This window comes from Strix aluco, chromosome 5, assembly GCF_031877795.1.
Source record: "Strix aluco isolate bStrAlu1 chromosome 5, bStrAlu1.hap1, whole genome shotgun sequence".
Taxonomy (NCBI): domain Eukaryota; kingdom Metazoa; phylum Chordata; class Aves; order Strigiformes; family Strigidae; genus Strix; species Strix aluco.
In genome coordinates, this window is record NC_133935.1 from 8,857,293 (window position 1) to 8,875,582 (window position 18,290).

Sequence of the window (18,290 nt, forward strand, 5' to 3'; positions counted from 1 at the left end):
TCTACAGGTTTGGAGAAGCTGAAGTCTCAAATGTGGATACTCCCGGGGGAAGCATTTTAGCAGTGTTGTTACTGTGATTGGAACAATTTTATTTATTTCTTCTCATTACAGGGAGGTGTACCGAGTGACGGAGACCTTAGAAAGAGAGAAGTCAGGACTTCTGAAGCAGCTGGATTTTTTAAGGTAATGCAGACCTTACATTCAAGAACTTCTTGCATTATTCTGAAGAGGTACATTAAAGGATGAAATTATGTTGGGATATGTACTGGATGTAGGTGTTCAGGTGTTGGCAGTGGGGTGCCGCAGGGGCGGCCTCTGTGCCCGAGAGGAGAGGCTGGGGCTGCCCCATCCCAGACACAGCTGGTCCCAGATGGTCCCAGCAGACCCACCAAAGGGCACAGCTGAGCCCCACAGCCAAGATGGTGACACCTCTGGGAAAGTGTGTGTAGGAAAGGGTAGAAAACACTGCGCAGCAGTTAAGAGAGAGGAGTAAGAAAAAAATGTGTGAGAAACAGCCCTGCAGACACCAAGGTCAATGAAGTAGAAGGGAGAGGAGGTCTTCCAGGTGCTGGAGCAGAGATTCCCCTGCAGCCTGCGCAGAGCCCATGCAGGAGCAGGCTCCTGGCAGGAGCTATGGCCCGTGGAGAGGAGCCCATGCAGGAGCAGGTTTTCTTGCAGGAACTGCAGCCCATGGGGAACCCACACTGGAGCAGTCTGTTCCTGAAGGACTGTGCCCCATGGAAAGCATCCACACTGGAGCAGTTCGTGAAGGACTGTAACCTGTGGGAGGGAACACATACTGGAGCAAGGGAAAAGTGTGAGGAGGAAGGAGCAGCAGAGAAGGAGCTGTTACGGACTGACCATAACCCTCCCATTCCTCATCCCCCTGCACCACTCAGGATTGGGAAGGAGGTAGAAGAGTCGAGAGTGCAGGAATGAAGTAGGAAAGGAAGGGTGGGTAGAAGGTGGTTTTAGTTTTGTCTTTGTTTCTCAACATCCAGTTGACTGTTTTGTCTGTGATGGTAGGTGGTAAGGAATCTTCACATCTTTATCTTGACCCACAAGCTTTTCCATTTTCTTCCCCTGTCGTGTTGAGGAAGGGGAGTGAGAGAGCAGCTGGATGCACATCTGGCAGCCAATCAAGGTCAATTCACCACAGGATAATGACACAAAAGGTAGCAAAAATGGTTACAAAAGACAATATGTCTTTTGCAAGTCCCGTTCTTGCACACAGTAGAGGGCAGTACACATGGAAGATTTGCTTTGTTTTGCAGTTTGGTACTGTAGGACAATCTCTGTTCCAAAGGTCAAATGTAAAACAAAACAAGGGTGAACTGTTCTAAGCTGGTTCTGTGGTAGAAGCCTGGCCACAGGAGACTTGAAGCTTACTAAAAGGCTCTGTTGTTTCTAAAGTGATGGGAGTACAGACAAAATGAAGATTCTTTCCCCAAAATGTTTATTTGTAAAATTATATCAAAATATAGTTAGCTAATTTTTTCTGTAATATTTCTGTATTGATAGGCTTCAAAGTTTGGAGTTGTGTTGAGACAACTGTAACCCTCTTTTTAATGTGCAGCAATGTTAGTTTTTGTTTGCTCAATGGAAAGTTTGCATGGGCTATAGATTGTACTTGCCTGGAGGCAATTTTAGAGTTATCTATAAAGTTCCCATGCTGGAGGAAAGGCTCTTACTTTGCAGTGTGTTTCCCGTAGGACACTCTATGTGGTGCAGTTTTGCCTGCTGGTGGCAATGGGGCCATAGATAGAAACATCTGACAGCAGAGGGTGTTTCTGTTCACCAGGGCTGTAATGTCTGCTCTTTTGTGGCCAGGCCAGCGATAGATGGAGACAATGAACGATGTACTAAGCAGGTGTGTTGTCAGATCTGATGAGAGCTGGCTGATTGCCTGGAGCCTCCATTTCTTGACATTTTCATCTTTTCTGTACAATGACTGGAAGTTGGATGTTTTCCTAGGAAGACTTCTCCATGGCAGCCACAACTGTAGCCCTCAGAGGGATATAACTGGCCCTCACAGCTGTCGTGAGATGAATAGAGATGGTGTTCATTGCACCCTGTCCACATTAACAAGCAATCTTTACTGTGAAAAGCTTTAAAGGTTCTAATTTGGACTAAGTGAAGGCATATTGACCAGAACTGATTTCTATGTGTTAAGGCATTTGTTTTGATAAACTACAGAATGAGGGCCAGATGCCAGCTGGCTTTAATCAGCATAGCCCTACTGGAGATTCAGTGGCCCAGACAGGGAACTCGCTGTGGTGACAATATAAATAAAGCATGATTGAGGGTGGAGATATGCCAAATTAAAGTGTATTTGTCTTGCCTTTTATGCTGCCAACTGTCCAGTCTGTCTGTTAGTGTTGAGTAGAAAAGTCAGCAGTTCTAAATACTTGGCCTCAGTGTTTCTTTTATTTGTGTTCTCTTTGCAGGGAGAGGAACAAACATCTCAAAGATGAACGTGACATATTTTTACAGGTAAACAACTGTTATTTTCAAACCCAGTGTTGAGCAAACACATATCAGAACAGCTTCAAAAGAAAGGGATCAGAAGGCTGTGCAGCAGACAGACTCTTGTGATACTTAAATCTCGCCCCATTCTTAATTTGTATCACCTTTTTTCTCACATGAGAATAAGATTTTTAAATTTGCTGTACAATTTTAAGAGCTACATTTTTAGAATTATAAAGTTGGAGCTATCTTGAGGGAGATGAATGTATTTTATAAGAAGCTAAGGATGCAACCATGAGAGGATGAAATAACCTAAAAATTGAACAATTGAACAATTAAATTGTGTTAAATCTATTCAGTCAAGAGTAGCTAATAGCCTGAAATGTGTATACAACAGTACAATATGTGAGTACCTGAATACCTGTCGGTACTGGGTAAGAGCAGATCACATTAACTTTTTATCAGGCAGCAGAGAATGGGCCCCTAAGAAGTTCCAGAAGTACCCTGGCTTAAGGAGAGTAAGGCCACTTAGTTTGCACTTGTTTGTGTTCTTAGTCCTACAAGAAACTGCTAATGTAAAAAATATATCTGTTGACTTCTTTTCATGACATTGTGCTGGTTTATTGTGGTCCACTTGGTTTACAAAGCAGAGAATTCTTGCAGGATCTGGTGTTTCCATGTTCTGATAGTTTATCCATCAGGATTTTGAAGCATTTATACCTCTAGGATTTTATCTAAAATTTTTCTTTCATATTCATTTCATTATTTAACCATTAAGAATGAAGGAATTAACCATAATGAACAACAGGAGTAAATTACTAAGAAGTGTTTTGTATTTCTGCAGAAATGTAAAACAAGTGTTCCAAAAGCATACTGGAAGCAAAGATCAGGGTCTGTGATTGGGAAATACATAGAGGGCAAGATGCTGCCTAACAGGTAAGAACTTTTTTTCATGTGTTCCCTGTTTGAGTACAAGGCTTATAGAACAAGATGTGAAATGTTTTCTTTCTGATACCTTTGGAGTTTTCAAAGCATGTATTTCTAAAGTGTCTGTCACTATAAGATTACTGTACTCTTTGCGAAATTTGGAAATAAAGAGACAAATTTTCACATAAAACAAGTGTACTGTCTGCAAAGGCAAGAGTCTTCCTCATTGTGAATGAGTATATGCTGGGAGGTGCAAAAGCTTGCCATTACCCTATGTTGATGTGGTACAATGTCCTTGATAACTCCTGAAAGAGTACACCTCCTCCCTTCTCACTCTAGAGGACAGCAGTCCTGATGTAGAGTATGGGATGTGGAACATGAAGAATTTAATTCTCAACTGTGTGGCTGTAAACTTGAAATCAACAGGAACAAGATGGTGATCTCAGTGAAACATTAGCTTGTTTCCTTTGAGAAAGAGGAGCTGGAAAGAAGACTAGTATTTCACTTTGAAATAGCAGCTAAGACAGTGTCCCTGCAGGCACAGGGTCATGAACTGTAAGGAGGGAAAGCTTTCAGAAACAGTTTAGTAAGTTCTGTACTGAGAAGTGAAGCGTAATTGGCAGAAGCAATTATGGCACAAAAATCACAGGAAAATTTAGGTGGGAAGGACCTCTTATGTCTCTAGTCCAGTCTCCTGCTCAAACAGGGGTAACTCCAAGACTAGATAAGGTTGCTCAGGCCCTTGTTCAGCTGAGTTTTTGAACATCTGGATGGAATTCTCACAGCCTCTTTGGCACCTGTTCCCTGGCTGCACCAGTCTCATGAAGAAATTTTGTATGAAGTCAGCATTTCTCTTATTGCAACTTGCATCTGTGGTCATTGTGCACATCTGAGAAGACTCTGGATCTATTTTATCTACACTCCCCCTTCTCTTGAATCCCCACTTAGCGTTTTTTTCATCCATATTGAACAAAACCATCTCCCTCCTACCTGTTAAAGAGAGTATTAGATTACACATAGAAAGGGTCTGAGTTGGAGTGTTGTTTTATTCTTCCAGAATGGCATGGGGAGGGGAGGAGGAAATCAGAGTAGAGAGTTTACTTTAGCCAGGAGGTTAGAAATGAGACTAATCTTATGCTTTGTATTCTGGTACAGGTTTTCCCCATAAGTTATTAGCTTTCCCCCTGATGCTTATATTTATCAAGCACACTATATATGTATACACATTGTATGATGAGCTCACTTTTCAGTAGACATTAGACTGAATCTCTATGTCTTCTGTGAGTAGTAAAAAACATGGGAGATTAAATTCAGTTACACTAGAATAAAACAACAGGAATCCACCTCCAGTATATTTTTGTGATGTACTTTTTTCTCTTTCTAGCTATTCATTTGAAGAAGATGATGTTTTCAGTAACTCAAAGAGAAGGAATTCTGCTGGACTGAATGGAATTCTCTCTGTAGAGCCTGATGCTGGAGCCACTGGAGGAATGTCTAAAGCATCGCATCTCCAAAGAATCATATCAATTGAGGAAGATCACCTACCCCAGCTTCTTGACAGGCTGGTTGATAAGCAGCTGAACAGATGGACTGGAGAAGATGAGAATACTTCTGAGATGGAAATGGATAAGAAAAACACAGAACAATCAATGGAACACTCACCATCATCTCCTAGACAGCAGCCTGTAGGGAAGGAAACACTGTCAAATGTAAGGGGACAGAGGGGACCTCACCTTGAGTATTTTGTGCAGTTCTGGGCCCCACACTTTCAGAAGGATCTGAAGGTCCTTGAATGTGTCCAGAGGAGGGCAACAAAGGTGGTGGAAGGGCTGTAAGGCATGTCCTGTGAGGAGAGGCTAAGGACTTTGGTCTTGTCTAGTTTGGAGAGGAGGAGGCTGAGGGGCGACCTCATTGCTCACTACAGCTTCCTGGGGAGGGGAACTGAGAGGTGATGAGCTCTTCTCTCTTGTGATCCAGTGAGAGGATGCATGGGAATGGTTCAACAGGGGAGGTTTGGACTGATATTAGGAAATATTTCTTTACCAAGAGGGTGGTCAAACACTGGAACAGGTTTCCTAGAGGGGTGGTCGGTGCCCCATGCCTACAGGTGTTTAAGAGGCATTTGGACAATGCCCTTAATAACATGCTTTAACTTTTGGTCAGTCTGAAGTGGTCAGGCAGTTGGACTAGATGATCATTGTAGTCCTTTCCAACTGGAACTATTCTATTCTGTTCTAAAGGACCTTGGAAAACATGAAATGGTGTTGAAGGGTAATGCATTATTCTTAGACTCTAAAATGATTTAGTTTTCTGTTTTTAAGTTAAAGCTTGACAAATTAAGCCATTGAGTGAAGCGGGAGATGGAAATACACTGCAGATAAATGTTGAAGGTGTGAAGAAGGGAAACTCAACCTAAAGGAGTGGTAACTGTGGACAATGTGTGCATAGAGTTATGTGTGAAGGAGTCTTTCAGGAAAAATGAAGTTAAGCCTTGTAATAGATGACACAAGAAGATCACTGAAAGGTAGCAATTGTCTAAAAAAAGAAACAACTCTTTTTTTAAAAAGTTGCGGGTTTTTTTTGCCAAAAAGTGACATTTCTCATATTTTGATACTTTTGAGTCAGCTTTGGTAGCTGTTACAGTGTCTAAGAAATAATATCTTTACTTTTTGATCATTTTTTGAGAAAACTTTTAATTAACAAATTGAAATCCAGTTGGGTTTTTTCATCTCTTGCGTATATGTGCAAGATAACAATGCAGTAATAATCCATGCAGTAATAATACTTAAAACAATATGCTGGAAGGTGCATTTCTTTGGAGTCTGAAGTCCTACTTGCACTGCTATTGCTTCAGAGCTAACTGTGCTTGTTTTCTAATTTTAGTATCATTGTTAAGTATTACTCATTTTTAGATTCTTGAAGCACATATTAAAAAGATTAAAGTATTGGAAAAATAGGTATGCTTGGTCATAATTATATAGTTCTTTTAGAAGAAGCAAGCGTATCTTAAAAATTATGATGGAATTATGCCATGGTTACATAACTTCTAAGTGGTACATTTTAATAAAAAGTCTAGGGCACAGAACAGAGCTTCATTCTTTAAGATGATTTAATACAGTGCATGCTTTTTGCTTGCTATATGACTTATTTTGTATCACATTTTCAAAGTATGGCATCATTGGACTTTAGGACAGGAATAGCCAGGTAGGTCATCAGGTCCATCTAGGACAAACTTGTCCTGCCTGCTCTGTTTTGGCAGTCATGCCCCGTGAAAGCGCATCCTCTCAGCTGGGTAGGAACTGGGCATTCCTGCAGATCTTGTTTCTTCTTTTCTTCCCCCCCCCCCCCCCCCCAAAAAAAAACAGTTGAGAGCAAGCAGGGAGGGGAGAGGAGAAATCATAAAGTATCTCCTGCCAGGTTGCTGAAAACATTTTGTTTCAGTTTCTAAAGAAACATTGTGAGGGTAAACAAGAAGTTCATTTCCAAAGGTCACTTAGAACTGGGACTTCATATTTTTTTTCCATGAAATGTCAGTGCCTTAGCCTGGCCCTTAGTTTGGGTTGGTTTTTTGCTTGTTTTTTAAAATTTAGTTTAAAAAAACCACAGCAAAATACCCCTTTCTGATAAACTCCCTGTCTATGTGGCACTGTAATATGTGTGTGGTCCTGCATGGTCCTCTTGGCCTGCTGACTAGGCCTGACTATTCAACTGATAGCATTCCATTGCTTAGGGCAGTCTCTAGGCTGTGTAAGTGTCTGACCACTGCCATTTTGTCCGAGTAGTGCTTCGTCTTCTTCCGTACACCACCTCTAGTCTCATGAATTTCTCATACAACTTTGCATGACCTAAATAATGGCTCTTCGGATCACCACTTTTTGACCATGAGATTTAGACATCAGAAATGATCTTGTTCCATACAGTGCTTGCACACTGATTCCCTCTCCTCACAGCATGCCTGGACTAGGAGGAGTCATATTCAATTAGTAAGTGTTTTCAGGGCAACTCAGCATATAATCTTCAACTGGAGCTGAAGAAAACTTCAGAAAAAGATAACTCCCTGTTTGCTGCATGATGAGTTATGAGGTGTGAGTCTCAGGGCTGTATGTCTTCTGCAGCCAGTCCTTCTCTCCCCTCATGTTTTGCTGCTCAAAGGATCTGCAGTATAAAGGAGTTTAGGATCTAGAAATACTTGTGCAAATGAGGCAGAATGATTCCGTTTAGTTGTTACGTAAGTAGCTCAATCAGATATGAAGTCTTGTCATTCTGTTTTGCACTAGGAAGATGTATTTTTCAGTTCATCACCATTTGTGTTCCTGTAGTCTACATGGCTTCGTATTACTGCATTCCATGATCTCACTGCTTACTATACTGAACTCAGGCTCCTAGCTGGTGGCATTAAGACTTCCTGTTCACCATACATTCACAGTCATTTAGCTGCCTTTATGACCTACTGCATCTTAAAGGAGAGTAGAACCAATGTAAACTTTTTCTCCTTTTAGAGAATGGAAGTCGACTTCTGAAAGCATCTAAGAACTTGCACCAGTACATGAGGCCAGCAACTGCTCTTTTATCTGGGAGTTAACAGTCAGGTAGAACATTTTTCTGAGTGGCTATGAAGACGAAGCTGCAGTTAGCATAAGCAGAAATGTGATTGGGAAAACATCTGAAGAAACCATAATGGAAACTAAAGCAAGATTTTCTGTCCAAAACCTCTGCCTGAGATGCAATTCCTCTCCCCTCTGTTGATTCAAAATGGAATATGAACTATGTTTATACCTGCCATCTTCCACATTTGTGTTAAATTGCACAAAAACTAGGTATGTTACTTGACCTGGCTACTGTTTATATGAAGGCCACTCGAAAGACACATCTAGAGAAGACTTTTTTAGATTGTATTGTAAACTAAACCATATTTACATCTCACTATTATTCCATTTTCCCATCATCACTTTGTTGAAGCAGACTATGAAGTAGCTCATCCCTTAGTACACTGTTCAGAAGCAGTTTTAGAATCAAATTTGTTTATTAAGGTTATTTTCATAGGTGGACTTGATACATCTCAATGAAAAATGGCTGCCTATTGTGTTGGGAGTTGAGCTGAAGGCCTCTGGTGTCTTTGAGTCTTAGTGCTACTGAGGTGTGTATGACCACCAGGGACAGGGTATTTCAGGTCATGTAGTCCATATTTAGTTATTGTTCTCAGAAGCACTGTGAAAATGGTGCCAAGCTGATGATTGTATGTTAACTTGTTTTGTTTCCCAGAGCACACACACTAATAAGCTGGGAATGTTTTTCAGCAGAAATGAAAATGTGTGTGATGTATGTGTATTACTAGCAGCCTAATAGCTGCAGTGGAGTTTGGGATTTTAACAGAAAAGGAGAAGTGAACAATGAGATAAGACATCTCGGTGTAGTTGTAATGCGCTATTAGCCCAGCTCATGAAAGAGACATGTTTTTTTGTCCCAAAGATTTACAGCAGTGAATGATTTTTTCTCATACTAAGGAAAACAGCAGCTTGAGGTTTTATTTATTTTTTTCCCCTTGAGTTGTTTCTGATTCTTTCTGTAAGGCTTCAGTATGTTTATAGGAAGCATTTGCAAGGCCAGACTTCAATGTCTCTTTCAAAGGACTGTCAGGCAGTGAGTTCAGTTCTGATATCTTCTTGAAGTCAGCAGTCTCAGGGGATTCTGTACCTCAAATGCCTGGCAGAGGGCCTTTCCCTCCCTCTCCTTCCCTCCTCTCCTCTCCCTCCTCGCAAACCCCACCCCAACAAACTAATGCCAGGAGCATCCATGATCTTGCTCCCTTCTGCAGCATTAAGAACAAACTTGCTATCTCCCCCTTCCTCCCCCACCTTTGCACAAAATAGGAGAAGAGGCCAGCTAGGGCACCCCCTGCAAACCAGCTGGTGCCACAGTGTTCTTCCCTCAGCAGCTCCTGATCTACATACAAAGGTCTTTGGAATAATGACCTACTCGACAGAGGATATAAATATTCTCTCCAGCATCCACTTAGCTTGCCTGCAGTAAACAGGATGTGGATAGGCAGAACAAATTGTTCTTCCTTCTGCTTAAAAAACCTAAATGACAGAAGCATAGTTGAATGTTTACAGCCGAATTAACTGGGTCTAATTCTCTCTCTGTCTCTTTCCCCCATGCTTCTGCCTATAATGTTAAACAGACACAGAAGTGCAGTAATTCCATGGAAGCTCTTGGCTCCACAGTAGTATCAGAGAGAAGAATCTGGTGATAGATGACATAAGCCAAAAAATTATGCCTTTGCTTCAGTTATCTAGGTGAAGATGTGCTGTTTCCTCTGTGTCATTGGTATAGGATGAAAGTACTGAGCAGAGATGTGTGAACCTGTATGAGTTTTGATTTGCAGGGATGAACATAAACCATTTTCTTTTCTCACTTTCATGCATTTTTCAATGCAGTCTCATGTCAAAGTTCACATTCAGTATACTTCCAGATCTCAGCCCAAATCACCACAGTTCCAGTGATCTGAAATGATGCATGGCAAACATCTGAAATGCTGAGTTATTTTAAGAAACAGAATGTTGCTTTATGAGTAGTGGAGAACATGATAGGATAAAATCTCTTTTTTTCCAATCTCAGTTTTCCTTCAAGACAAGGCAAATTGGAGAGGCAACAGGATTTATAGAACAGATGGAAACTAATGTTTGCTCTTACTTGAAGGAGGAGAGAATAAACTCAGTCCCAGACCGCTTATTCAAGATTATTTTTGTGGGCAATTCAAGTGTTGGAAAGACTTCATTCTTAAGGCGATTTTGTGAAGATCGGTTTTTCCCAGGCACAGCTGCTACTGTAGGTAAGTTTAAGAAACATTATTACTATTATTATTTTAGTTCCAACAGTACTTAGCAGCTTCTGCTGAGATCAGGCCCTGTGTTATAAAGCAGAAACATACAGATGTTTTAAAAGTAGGACATGCAAAGTGAGTTTTCCTAAACTGGGAAGCAGATAATTGATGGAGAGGTTTCAGAGTAGTTTCTGTACTGGAATCCTGGCAGCACTGAAGTAAATCAGAAAAATCCTACTAATTTCAGTGAAGCTAAAATTTCCTTGTAGATCTCACTGTTCTAAAACTGATATCCTGTCCTCTGGACTGCGCTGTACTAATCATCCCACCACCATACCCCATCTCTATCCCTCTAAGTAATCTGATGTTGTTTTAAAGAGCAAGTAGAATATCTGAATTATGTTTGAAGAATTACCATTATACTAAGCACCAAAGAAATATGCTGGATCAGTGTTTTCAAAGCCAAACATGTCAAAGCCTACATTGTACTTACATTGCCTGAAGTAAAGCAAGCTTTCAAAAGTCAGACACATAATCAATGTACAAAAACTTAAGTATAGGTTATTGCAGTGCAGCTGAGTTACTGTAAATGACCAGATTCATTATACTTAGTCTGTATTTAGACCTTACTTATTCTGCAGCATATATGAAATAAAACTTGTTCGCGATTAAAGGTATTTAAATTAATGAATTTGTCTTGCATTTGTGACAATCTAAGAACATTCAGGTGAGCAGTTGCTGTATCTCCCTTGACTTACGGGGTAGATAAAGACACCTGAGTTTAAATTTCTACTGGTATGTTGAGTGTCTAAGTTCACATTAGAGTCAGGGAAGATCTAAGATCTTAGCATAGGTATTTAAATTAATTTTGGCACTATAAGGTATTTTACTTGGTCTTAAGCTGCTGCTTTGGAAGAGAGCAGGTCTCCTGGGTGTTCTGCCAGATTCAGACATTTTGAATAGCAAATGGCATCTCAGATAGCACTAGGTGCTCAGCAAACAGCTGAATTCTACCCTGCCATCCTCTCTGAATCAATCCACTCAAAGGAGCCTTGGGACCAATTAATCTGACCCTTGATGCCTGCTTCAGGGTGAGCTTAGTCATTTCCTAGACTCCTAGTTCTTCACTGACTAGATCTTCATTAACTGTAATAGGAGCTTAGACACCTCCATGCAGTTGTCTACATTTAAGAGTGGTGCTATGTCCTATCCATGTTGTCTTGGAAATGGCTGATTTGCTTCTCTAGACTCTGAGGTCTTGCACAGTGTGTGCAATTGCCTGGAGCTTCCAGAGGAAAAGCACAGAAATGCGTCTTGACCTTTTCATCTTTCAGCTGGTCATCCAGTGTTCTTGCAAATGCAATGGCAAGAAAGTATTTGTCATAGCTTTGATTTAGTCTTCACATCAATTAGTTTCACAGGTCCCAGAGGAGTTGTTGATGACCTACTGAGATCCCTTCCAACCTGAATTATTCTATGATTCTGTGATTCTATGATACAATACAGTGTGATACAAGAAAATGCAGGTTGTCATTAGGACGAGGCAATGACTATTAATATTAAAGACTCTAATTATTGTTATAAATATCCAGAAGGTATTTACATCATCACAGGTTAGGAGAATTGGGAGGGGATTCATTTAAAAGTTTACATAAATTAATTTTTGTCTCACTTCCATTTAGCCACATAAAAATTAGGGGACTAACCTAACTGTAGTCTATATTCTGAAGAGGGGAAGAGGTTCTCCACATATTCAGTCCATCTGTCATCAGCGTTTATCTTAGGCTCCACTGTCCTCTTAGTGTAGTGCCTTGTGTTTTTCCACTAACTGTGTAAGGTGCCTATGTGGCTAGCTCAGACTAAATGATGCAATTTCAGACAGCTGAAGTTAGACAGCATGAATTCCAGGCTAAATGGCTGAGACTGCTGTGAACTGTCAAATGGACCCTTGACTCATATACTCTGATTTGGAAAGTTACTTATCTTACAGCTTTTACAAAATTCAAATACTCTGTTAACATTCAGTATTTTATTACTGAAGAACTTTTGGCAAATAAAAGCTCTTGTTCTCTGATAGTTAGAGACTATGGACATTATTTTTAATGTAGTATCTATCTTGTTATCTTTCTGGAATTGTTGCTATTTGCTGGATCAGGTTTTCAGAGATCAAACTGAGCATATAAAGAGACAACCTACCTTGTATTTCTGTTGTAGGTGTGGATTACAACGTGAAAACCATCACAGTAGATAATACCCAGGTAGCCCTGCAGCTCTGGGACACTGCTGGCCAGGAGCGGTGAGAAACCTTCTGTTGTGGTTTAACCCTGGTAGTCAGCTAAACACCACAGAGCTGCTTCCTCACTCCAGCGGGATGGGGGAGAGAATCAGAGGGTGAAAGTGAGAAAACTCATTGGTTGAAAAAAAAACAGTTTAGTAATTAAAAAAATAACAACAACAAACCCACCACCACCAAAAAAAACAATAAAGAGGGAAAGAAACAAAACCAAGAAAAACAAATCATGCAAAAAACCCCAGTTGCTTACCACCAAACAATTGATGCCCAGCCAGTCTGTGAGCAGCTGCAGCCTCAGCCAACCTCTCTACCCCCACCCTGCAGTTTTATTGCTGAGCACAACATCATTTGGTATGGAACATCCATTTGGTCAGTTGGGGTCAGCTCTCCCAGCTGTGTTCCCCTCCCAACTTCTTATGCACCCCAGCCTACTCAGGGGAACCTGAGAAGCAGAAGAGGCCTTGATGCTCTTTAAACACCGTTGTGCAGTAAATAAAATGGTGTGTTACCAACACTGTTTTCATCACAAATCCAAAACATAGGCTGGTACAAGCTACTATGATGAAATTTAATTCTATCCCACCCAAACCCAGTACCCCTTCTAAGGTTTTGCTTCCTTGAATCATCTGTTTGAAGAATGGTAAGCATAGACCTAATCCTGCTTCTTGGGAGAGGAGCAAATATAGTATTCCTAACAGAGCCAGTGAATTCACAGTTTAGATCCTTCCCTAGCAGCAATAATGTGTTGATTTGGTGCTAAGTATCCATTGAAAAACTGCCAATCTGTAAGAGAGACTTAAAGCTCTGAAAATTTCATACCACACAATTTCTTTAGGAGGAAGGCTGATTTTAAAATGTACCTAGAATTATTTCTATAGCAGAAAAGTTTAAAATAAAGGGGTTTTTTTCACCAAAACAATCCCATTGTAGTTGAATAACTCCAAGCTTTTGTAAGTTTTCAGTGATAATTTCGTTCCCCATCTGCTCACCCATTTGTATAGTTTTCTGTTATTAAAAGCAAGGATAAGAATGATAATCCACGTTTTCTAGAGAAAGCTTGGCAAAAAAGCCCCAAACAGAAATCTAGCTAGCTTTAGGCAGAGAAGTTTGTCAGGGGGAAATTTCTACTCCAAGCTTAAAATGAAAGAGGATGGGAGAAAGTGAGATATGCCCCTGATTATCCAGACTAACCCAGAATCAATTAAAGGCAACAGAGGGAACTTTTCCAAACACTTTTTTTCAAAAAATATTTTTTTGCAAAGAATTTATTTGCTGTTGCAGTAATTTGTGGTAGTAGTGTCCTCTGTGAACCTTCTGCTGAATGTGAAAAGGGGTCTGATGATTTGGGAAGAATGGGATTGCTTGCTACAATTTGTAATAAGCCTCACCTTTCAAACAGGATCTGCAGTGAAGATCAGTATTATAGCTTCTCTGTTGTCTAGTTTATGGAATTTTGGAATACATTTGTAAACCAAATTAACAGGGCTTTAACACTTACTAAGACTAGAAGATTAGAAGAAACTGTATGGCAACATCTTCCTTTTTGGTGTGGGGGAGGATTACTATAAAATTTTACTTATATTGTCAGATTGCTACTTCTGTTGAAGAGAGCTATAAACAGGTTCTTACTTGTAGGTACCGAAGTATTACCAAGCAGTTTTTCAGAAAAGCTGATGGTGTCATTGTGATGTATGATATAACAGCAAAAGACACATTCACAGCTGTCAAGCAGTGGCTGATAAGCATCGAGGTAACATGACAAAACTTTAAATCCAAACTCTGGTGTCATTCTTCTCTACCTTCTTTTGAATAGGGAGTGTTAGCAGGGCAAAGCACAGAGAGCAGCATGTTTCTTGTGTTGTCACAACTACATTTTTGTTAGTGATTTTGGTCTATACAGTTGCCAGTAAAGCTGTTTATGAAAATAATCACAGTTCCGGAGATTTAAGGACTTAAAATGAGAGGTGGGGAAAGCCCAGCATGGAGTCCTCTGATTTCCCATAAAGGTTATCTAGCTGGATCACCACTGGTAGGTGCTTTGGATCAGTGATGATGGTCTGATGATCACTGATCATCACTAGCAGTTTGACAACCAAGTGTGTAGCTCATGGGAAGTTGACTGTTCTGTGAACATAAGCTATAAACTTAAAGTTACAGTATCTACATTAGTGCTATAAAACTGTCTTGTGGTAGACAGTTCAGTTTCCTGGGGATCATCCTTTCAACCACATGAAAACAAAATCATAGCCCATGCCACTGAGTGGCTTCAGTTAATTAAAAATTCTTTTTTTCTCTTGGTATACCACTGTAGCTCATAGACAACATATAGTAAGTTCAAGCAGCTGAATTTTCATGTGGCCAAAAGAAAAAATAAAACTAAAACTGAGGCTGCTGCAATAAAGGACTGAATCGCTAGGGAGACCAAAGTGTGACATCCTATTTGCTCACTATTGCAGAGTATTTGTACTGAAAAAGTAGAGAACAAATTGGTATTTAAAGATCATTTAGTCTGGTTTTATTGGGCATGGTGTTCTAGTATAATACACTGTTTCCCTAATGGCCAATAGGTGGCTTTGCGAGTTGAAATTAGAACTCATTCATTCAAATGGTTCCAAACAGGCATAGTTATTCCTTATCTGAGTAGCTCTACTGAAGTAATAGTAGCATGCATTTTGTAAGAGCAGGCCCTTATTAAATATATGATCTTAACAAATCAGTGATTATTATAATTCAGTATATTAAAACTAGAGGACAATTCCAGTTTTTGATCCAGCACAATTGAATATTGTGGTCAAAATCTTTTTCCAAGCTGTAATAGTTCACTTATCTTTACTGACTAATTTTGTTTGCTACAAACTATTGCTAAGTTGAAGACATGTGGCCAAGTCCATTTATTGCTAAAGCATTCAGCCCACTTTATGAATGTACTCACTGTGATAATTACAACAATTTTCAGAATGAATTTTGATTCGTGCCTATTCTATGGATTTTTTTGGACATATTCTGTGTATCTCTCCACTAATTTATGTAATTTATCTGGCATAATTGTACCCAGATGTTGTAATTATTTTCCTGTCCATGTAATTAGAAAAGCAGTGGCTATAAACAGCAATGTCAGAGCCTGTATAGCATGGTAGTTTTCTCTCTCCTGTTTTAGTATAGAGTCTGATGAGCTTCTGTACTGTTATTAAAAAGTGCCAAGTTAGTGCAATCTCTAGCATTCTGTCTTTTTCATGCCTTTTATCCAAGTTTAATTCCTGACATGTTTGTAAGTAGAGTGGCACATACCTGGCTCATATGTGATGTCTTAAATGGCTTGTTGCAGCGTGACATTTGTTAGTTTTTATCCTCTTGATCTGTGATTTTTTAAATACAATGCATCAGTTGATAATTATTCTTTGTTCTGCAGGAGACAACTGGGGAGAATGTACCTGTGCTTTTGTTGGGTAATAAAACTGATAATGAAAAGGAACGTGAGGTCCCTATGGGAATGGGAGAACATCTTGCTAAGGTACTATACTTAGAGAGGAACCCCTTACAAAACTTGAAGGTGAAGGTTTTAAAATGGAGTCTCAATGTGTATAAATTCATAGAAACACAATTAGACAAGTATTTTTAAGGATTAGGAACCCCATCACGCTTATCAATTCAGCTCTTAATGATGTAAATGCTGATAATTACACTAGTTATAAAACTGTCTAGCTGAAAAAAACAAAAAGTGGTGCAAAAAATATTTAAGAATTCACTTATTGTCTCTCCTCTCTCTCCCTCTCTTTTTCTCCCTTCTCTTTGTCTCTCTCTTTTTTCTCTCTTTTCTCTGTGGATGGATTCTTAACAGAGATAGTTTGTGGACCTTTTCTCCCTCCTACCTCTTGTAAAACCACAGAAGACCATCTGTTACTCCTATGTTAGGAGTAGAAAACATGTTTACTTCTAGTAGCTTTCCATCAAGGAGATAAAATAAGTAGAGCTAACAGTGCATCTACCAAAGCACTGGTGATCATGGGCCATAATTTAAGCACTAAGGGACTGCAAATAGCAGATACTTGGTTATATTGCTGTCTACCATGTTCATCAATTTTTCTTCTGAATTTCTCTATACAATGCATATAGTTTGAACACCAACGCCTCCAGAATATTAATTTATTTAGAAATAAGTCATCCCAATATTCCTGAGAAATTAACTGAGTTGGGAGGAATTTACCTAAATTAAGCATTGATTGCTGGATTTTACGCATGTACTTGTTTCTTCTTTGAAAATAGATTTACAGCTCTGCTTGCTGGTAACCAAAAGGATGTTTTCAAAATTTGAAATGCAGATGAATAGTTCTTGGTTTATAGGAAAGATTGCTGCTAGGCACCTGCCTGTAACTGAAAGAAGTAGGGCCAGATCTCTTTTTATCTTACTTCGATTATTCATACAGCCTTTTACAAGAATACCTCTGTGTTCAGGTTTGTGTCCATTACTCTGTTTTTATAGGGGAGCAGTATCAGCCTTGAACTTCATCCCTCAAAGGTTCTCCCTTTAGGAAATCTGCTTTTTCTTGTATGCATGGAAACACAGATAGTTTTAAGACCCTGGAGGCTGGGTGGGACTCCAGGGTGTAACATTGAATCCTTCTGTGAAAAAACAAATGACACATAAATGCTAAATGGACAGAGTAGGTGTCTTGCATGTCATTTAGCTCTCTTAAAAAATTGTACTATAGTAAAACAAAGATGAATCATTCTAATATATAGAACTCACAGCCCACCAGGCCATTAATTCTAACATGTGATGCAAGAAAATAAAATGTTTTGCATAAGTAAAACAAAAAAGGTTGTCAAATTAAAGATAGTTATAATCAAATGAATGGATCTGAATGACTCATTTGAATGTTTGAATAATTCTTGCTAAACAGCCATGTAATTCCTATGAAACCACATACCACTGTCTCTATTAGTGAATGCAATTGAGTTACTTATTTTGTGAATAATCCCATGAATTATTCACAAATGATCCAAAGCACATGGAACTAGATGCTGAGTTGATAAAAATATCTATAGCCATATTTGGTGAAAACAACCCTGAACCTGTTCTCATGCAAAGAACCAGATTAGCCTATTGACCCTGAAGTCCAACAGTTTTTATGGACTGTTTCAAGGTCTCACAGGATGGGATCATTTTTACCTACTTTTTTCCGTAGTCAGAGAGGAATGTGTACTTTCAGAGGGCATTGAAGCCCAGCTGTATTAACTCTTGCTTTGCTTCAGTCCCACATCTTACAAGTCAGTGTACTACAAATTGGTTCAGAAAACCAAGAGCTCCCATTGTAATGCATGGGTCACATAACTTCTTTGCAAGGCAGACAGCACAGTTCGTTATTAAAACGAAGAATGGCAGCCTGAAGGGACTCCTTTCAGTTCCTTGTCATTTGAGAAGACTGATAGTTGCACTGTGTGTGATACCCCGGGAAAGGGGGAATAGAGGATAGGGATTCTGGAAGGCAACATAGGGAACAACGAGGCTGTGATGAAGCTGACCTGTAGTTGGATGAATTAAAGAGTAAACATCATGATGGTAAGAAGACTTTTGCAGTCTTGACTTTGCAGGGAGAAACAGCAGACACAAATCAAAATGTTCACATGCAGTACAAGAATGACCTGAGGGAAAACATCTAAAACTGTCTTGATAGAGCTACCAGTAATGTAAAGAGGGAAAGGGAAAGGGAAAGGGAAAGGGAAAGGGAAAGGGAAAGGGAAAGGAAAGGAAAGGAAAGGAAAGGAAAGGAAAGGAAAGGA

The 18,290-nt window shown here is 39.7% G+C and overlaps 1 protein-coding gene across 1 annotated transcript in view; it reads left to right on the forward strand.

Annotated features, from left to right (window-relative positions):
* CRACR2A (calcium release activated channel regulator 2A) overlaps positions 1 to 18,290 on the forward strand; it is a 68,038-nt gene that overhangs the window by 44,424 nt on the left and 5,324 nt on the right. The window contains exons 9-16 of the mRNA XM_074825803.1: positions 112 to 183; positions 2,448 to 2,493; positions 3,311 to 3,402; positions 4,778 to 5,102; positions 10,093 to 10,225; positions 12,431 to 12,512; positions 14,145 to 14,259; positions 15,919 to 16,020. Coding sequence (XP_074681904.1) covers positions 112 to 183; positions 2,448 to 2,493; positions 3,311 to 3,402; positions 4,778 to 5,102; positions 10,093 to 10,225; positions 12,431 to 12,512; positions 14,145 to 14,259; positions 15,919 to 16,020 — 967 coding nt within the window. The remainder of the gene's footprint in view (positions 1 to 111; positions 184 to 2,447; positions 2,494 to 3,310; positions 3,403 to 4,777; positions 5,103 to 10,092; positions 10,226 to 12,430; positions 12,513 to 14,144; positions 14,260 to 15,918; positions 16,021 to 18,290) is intronic.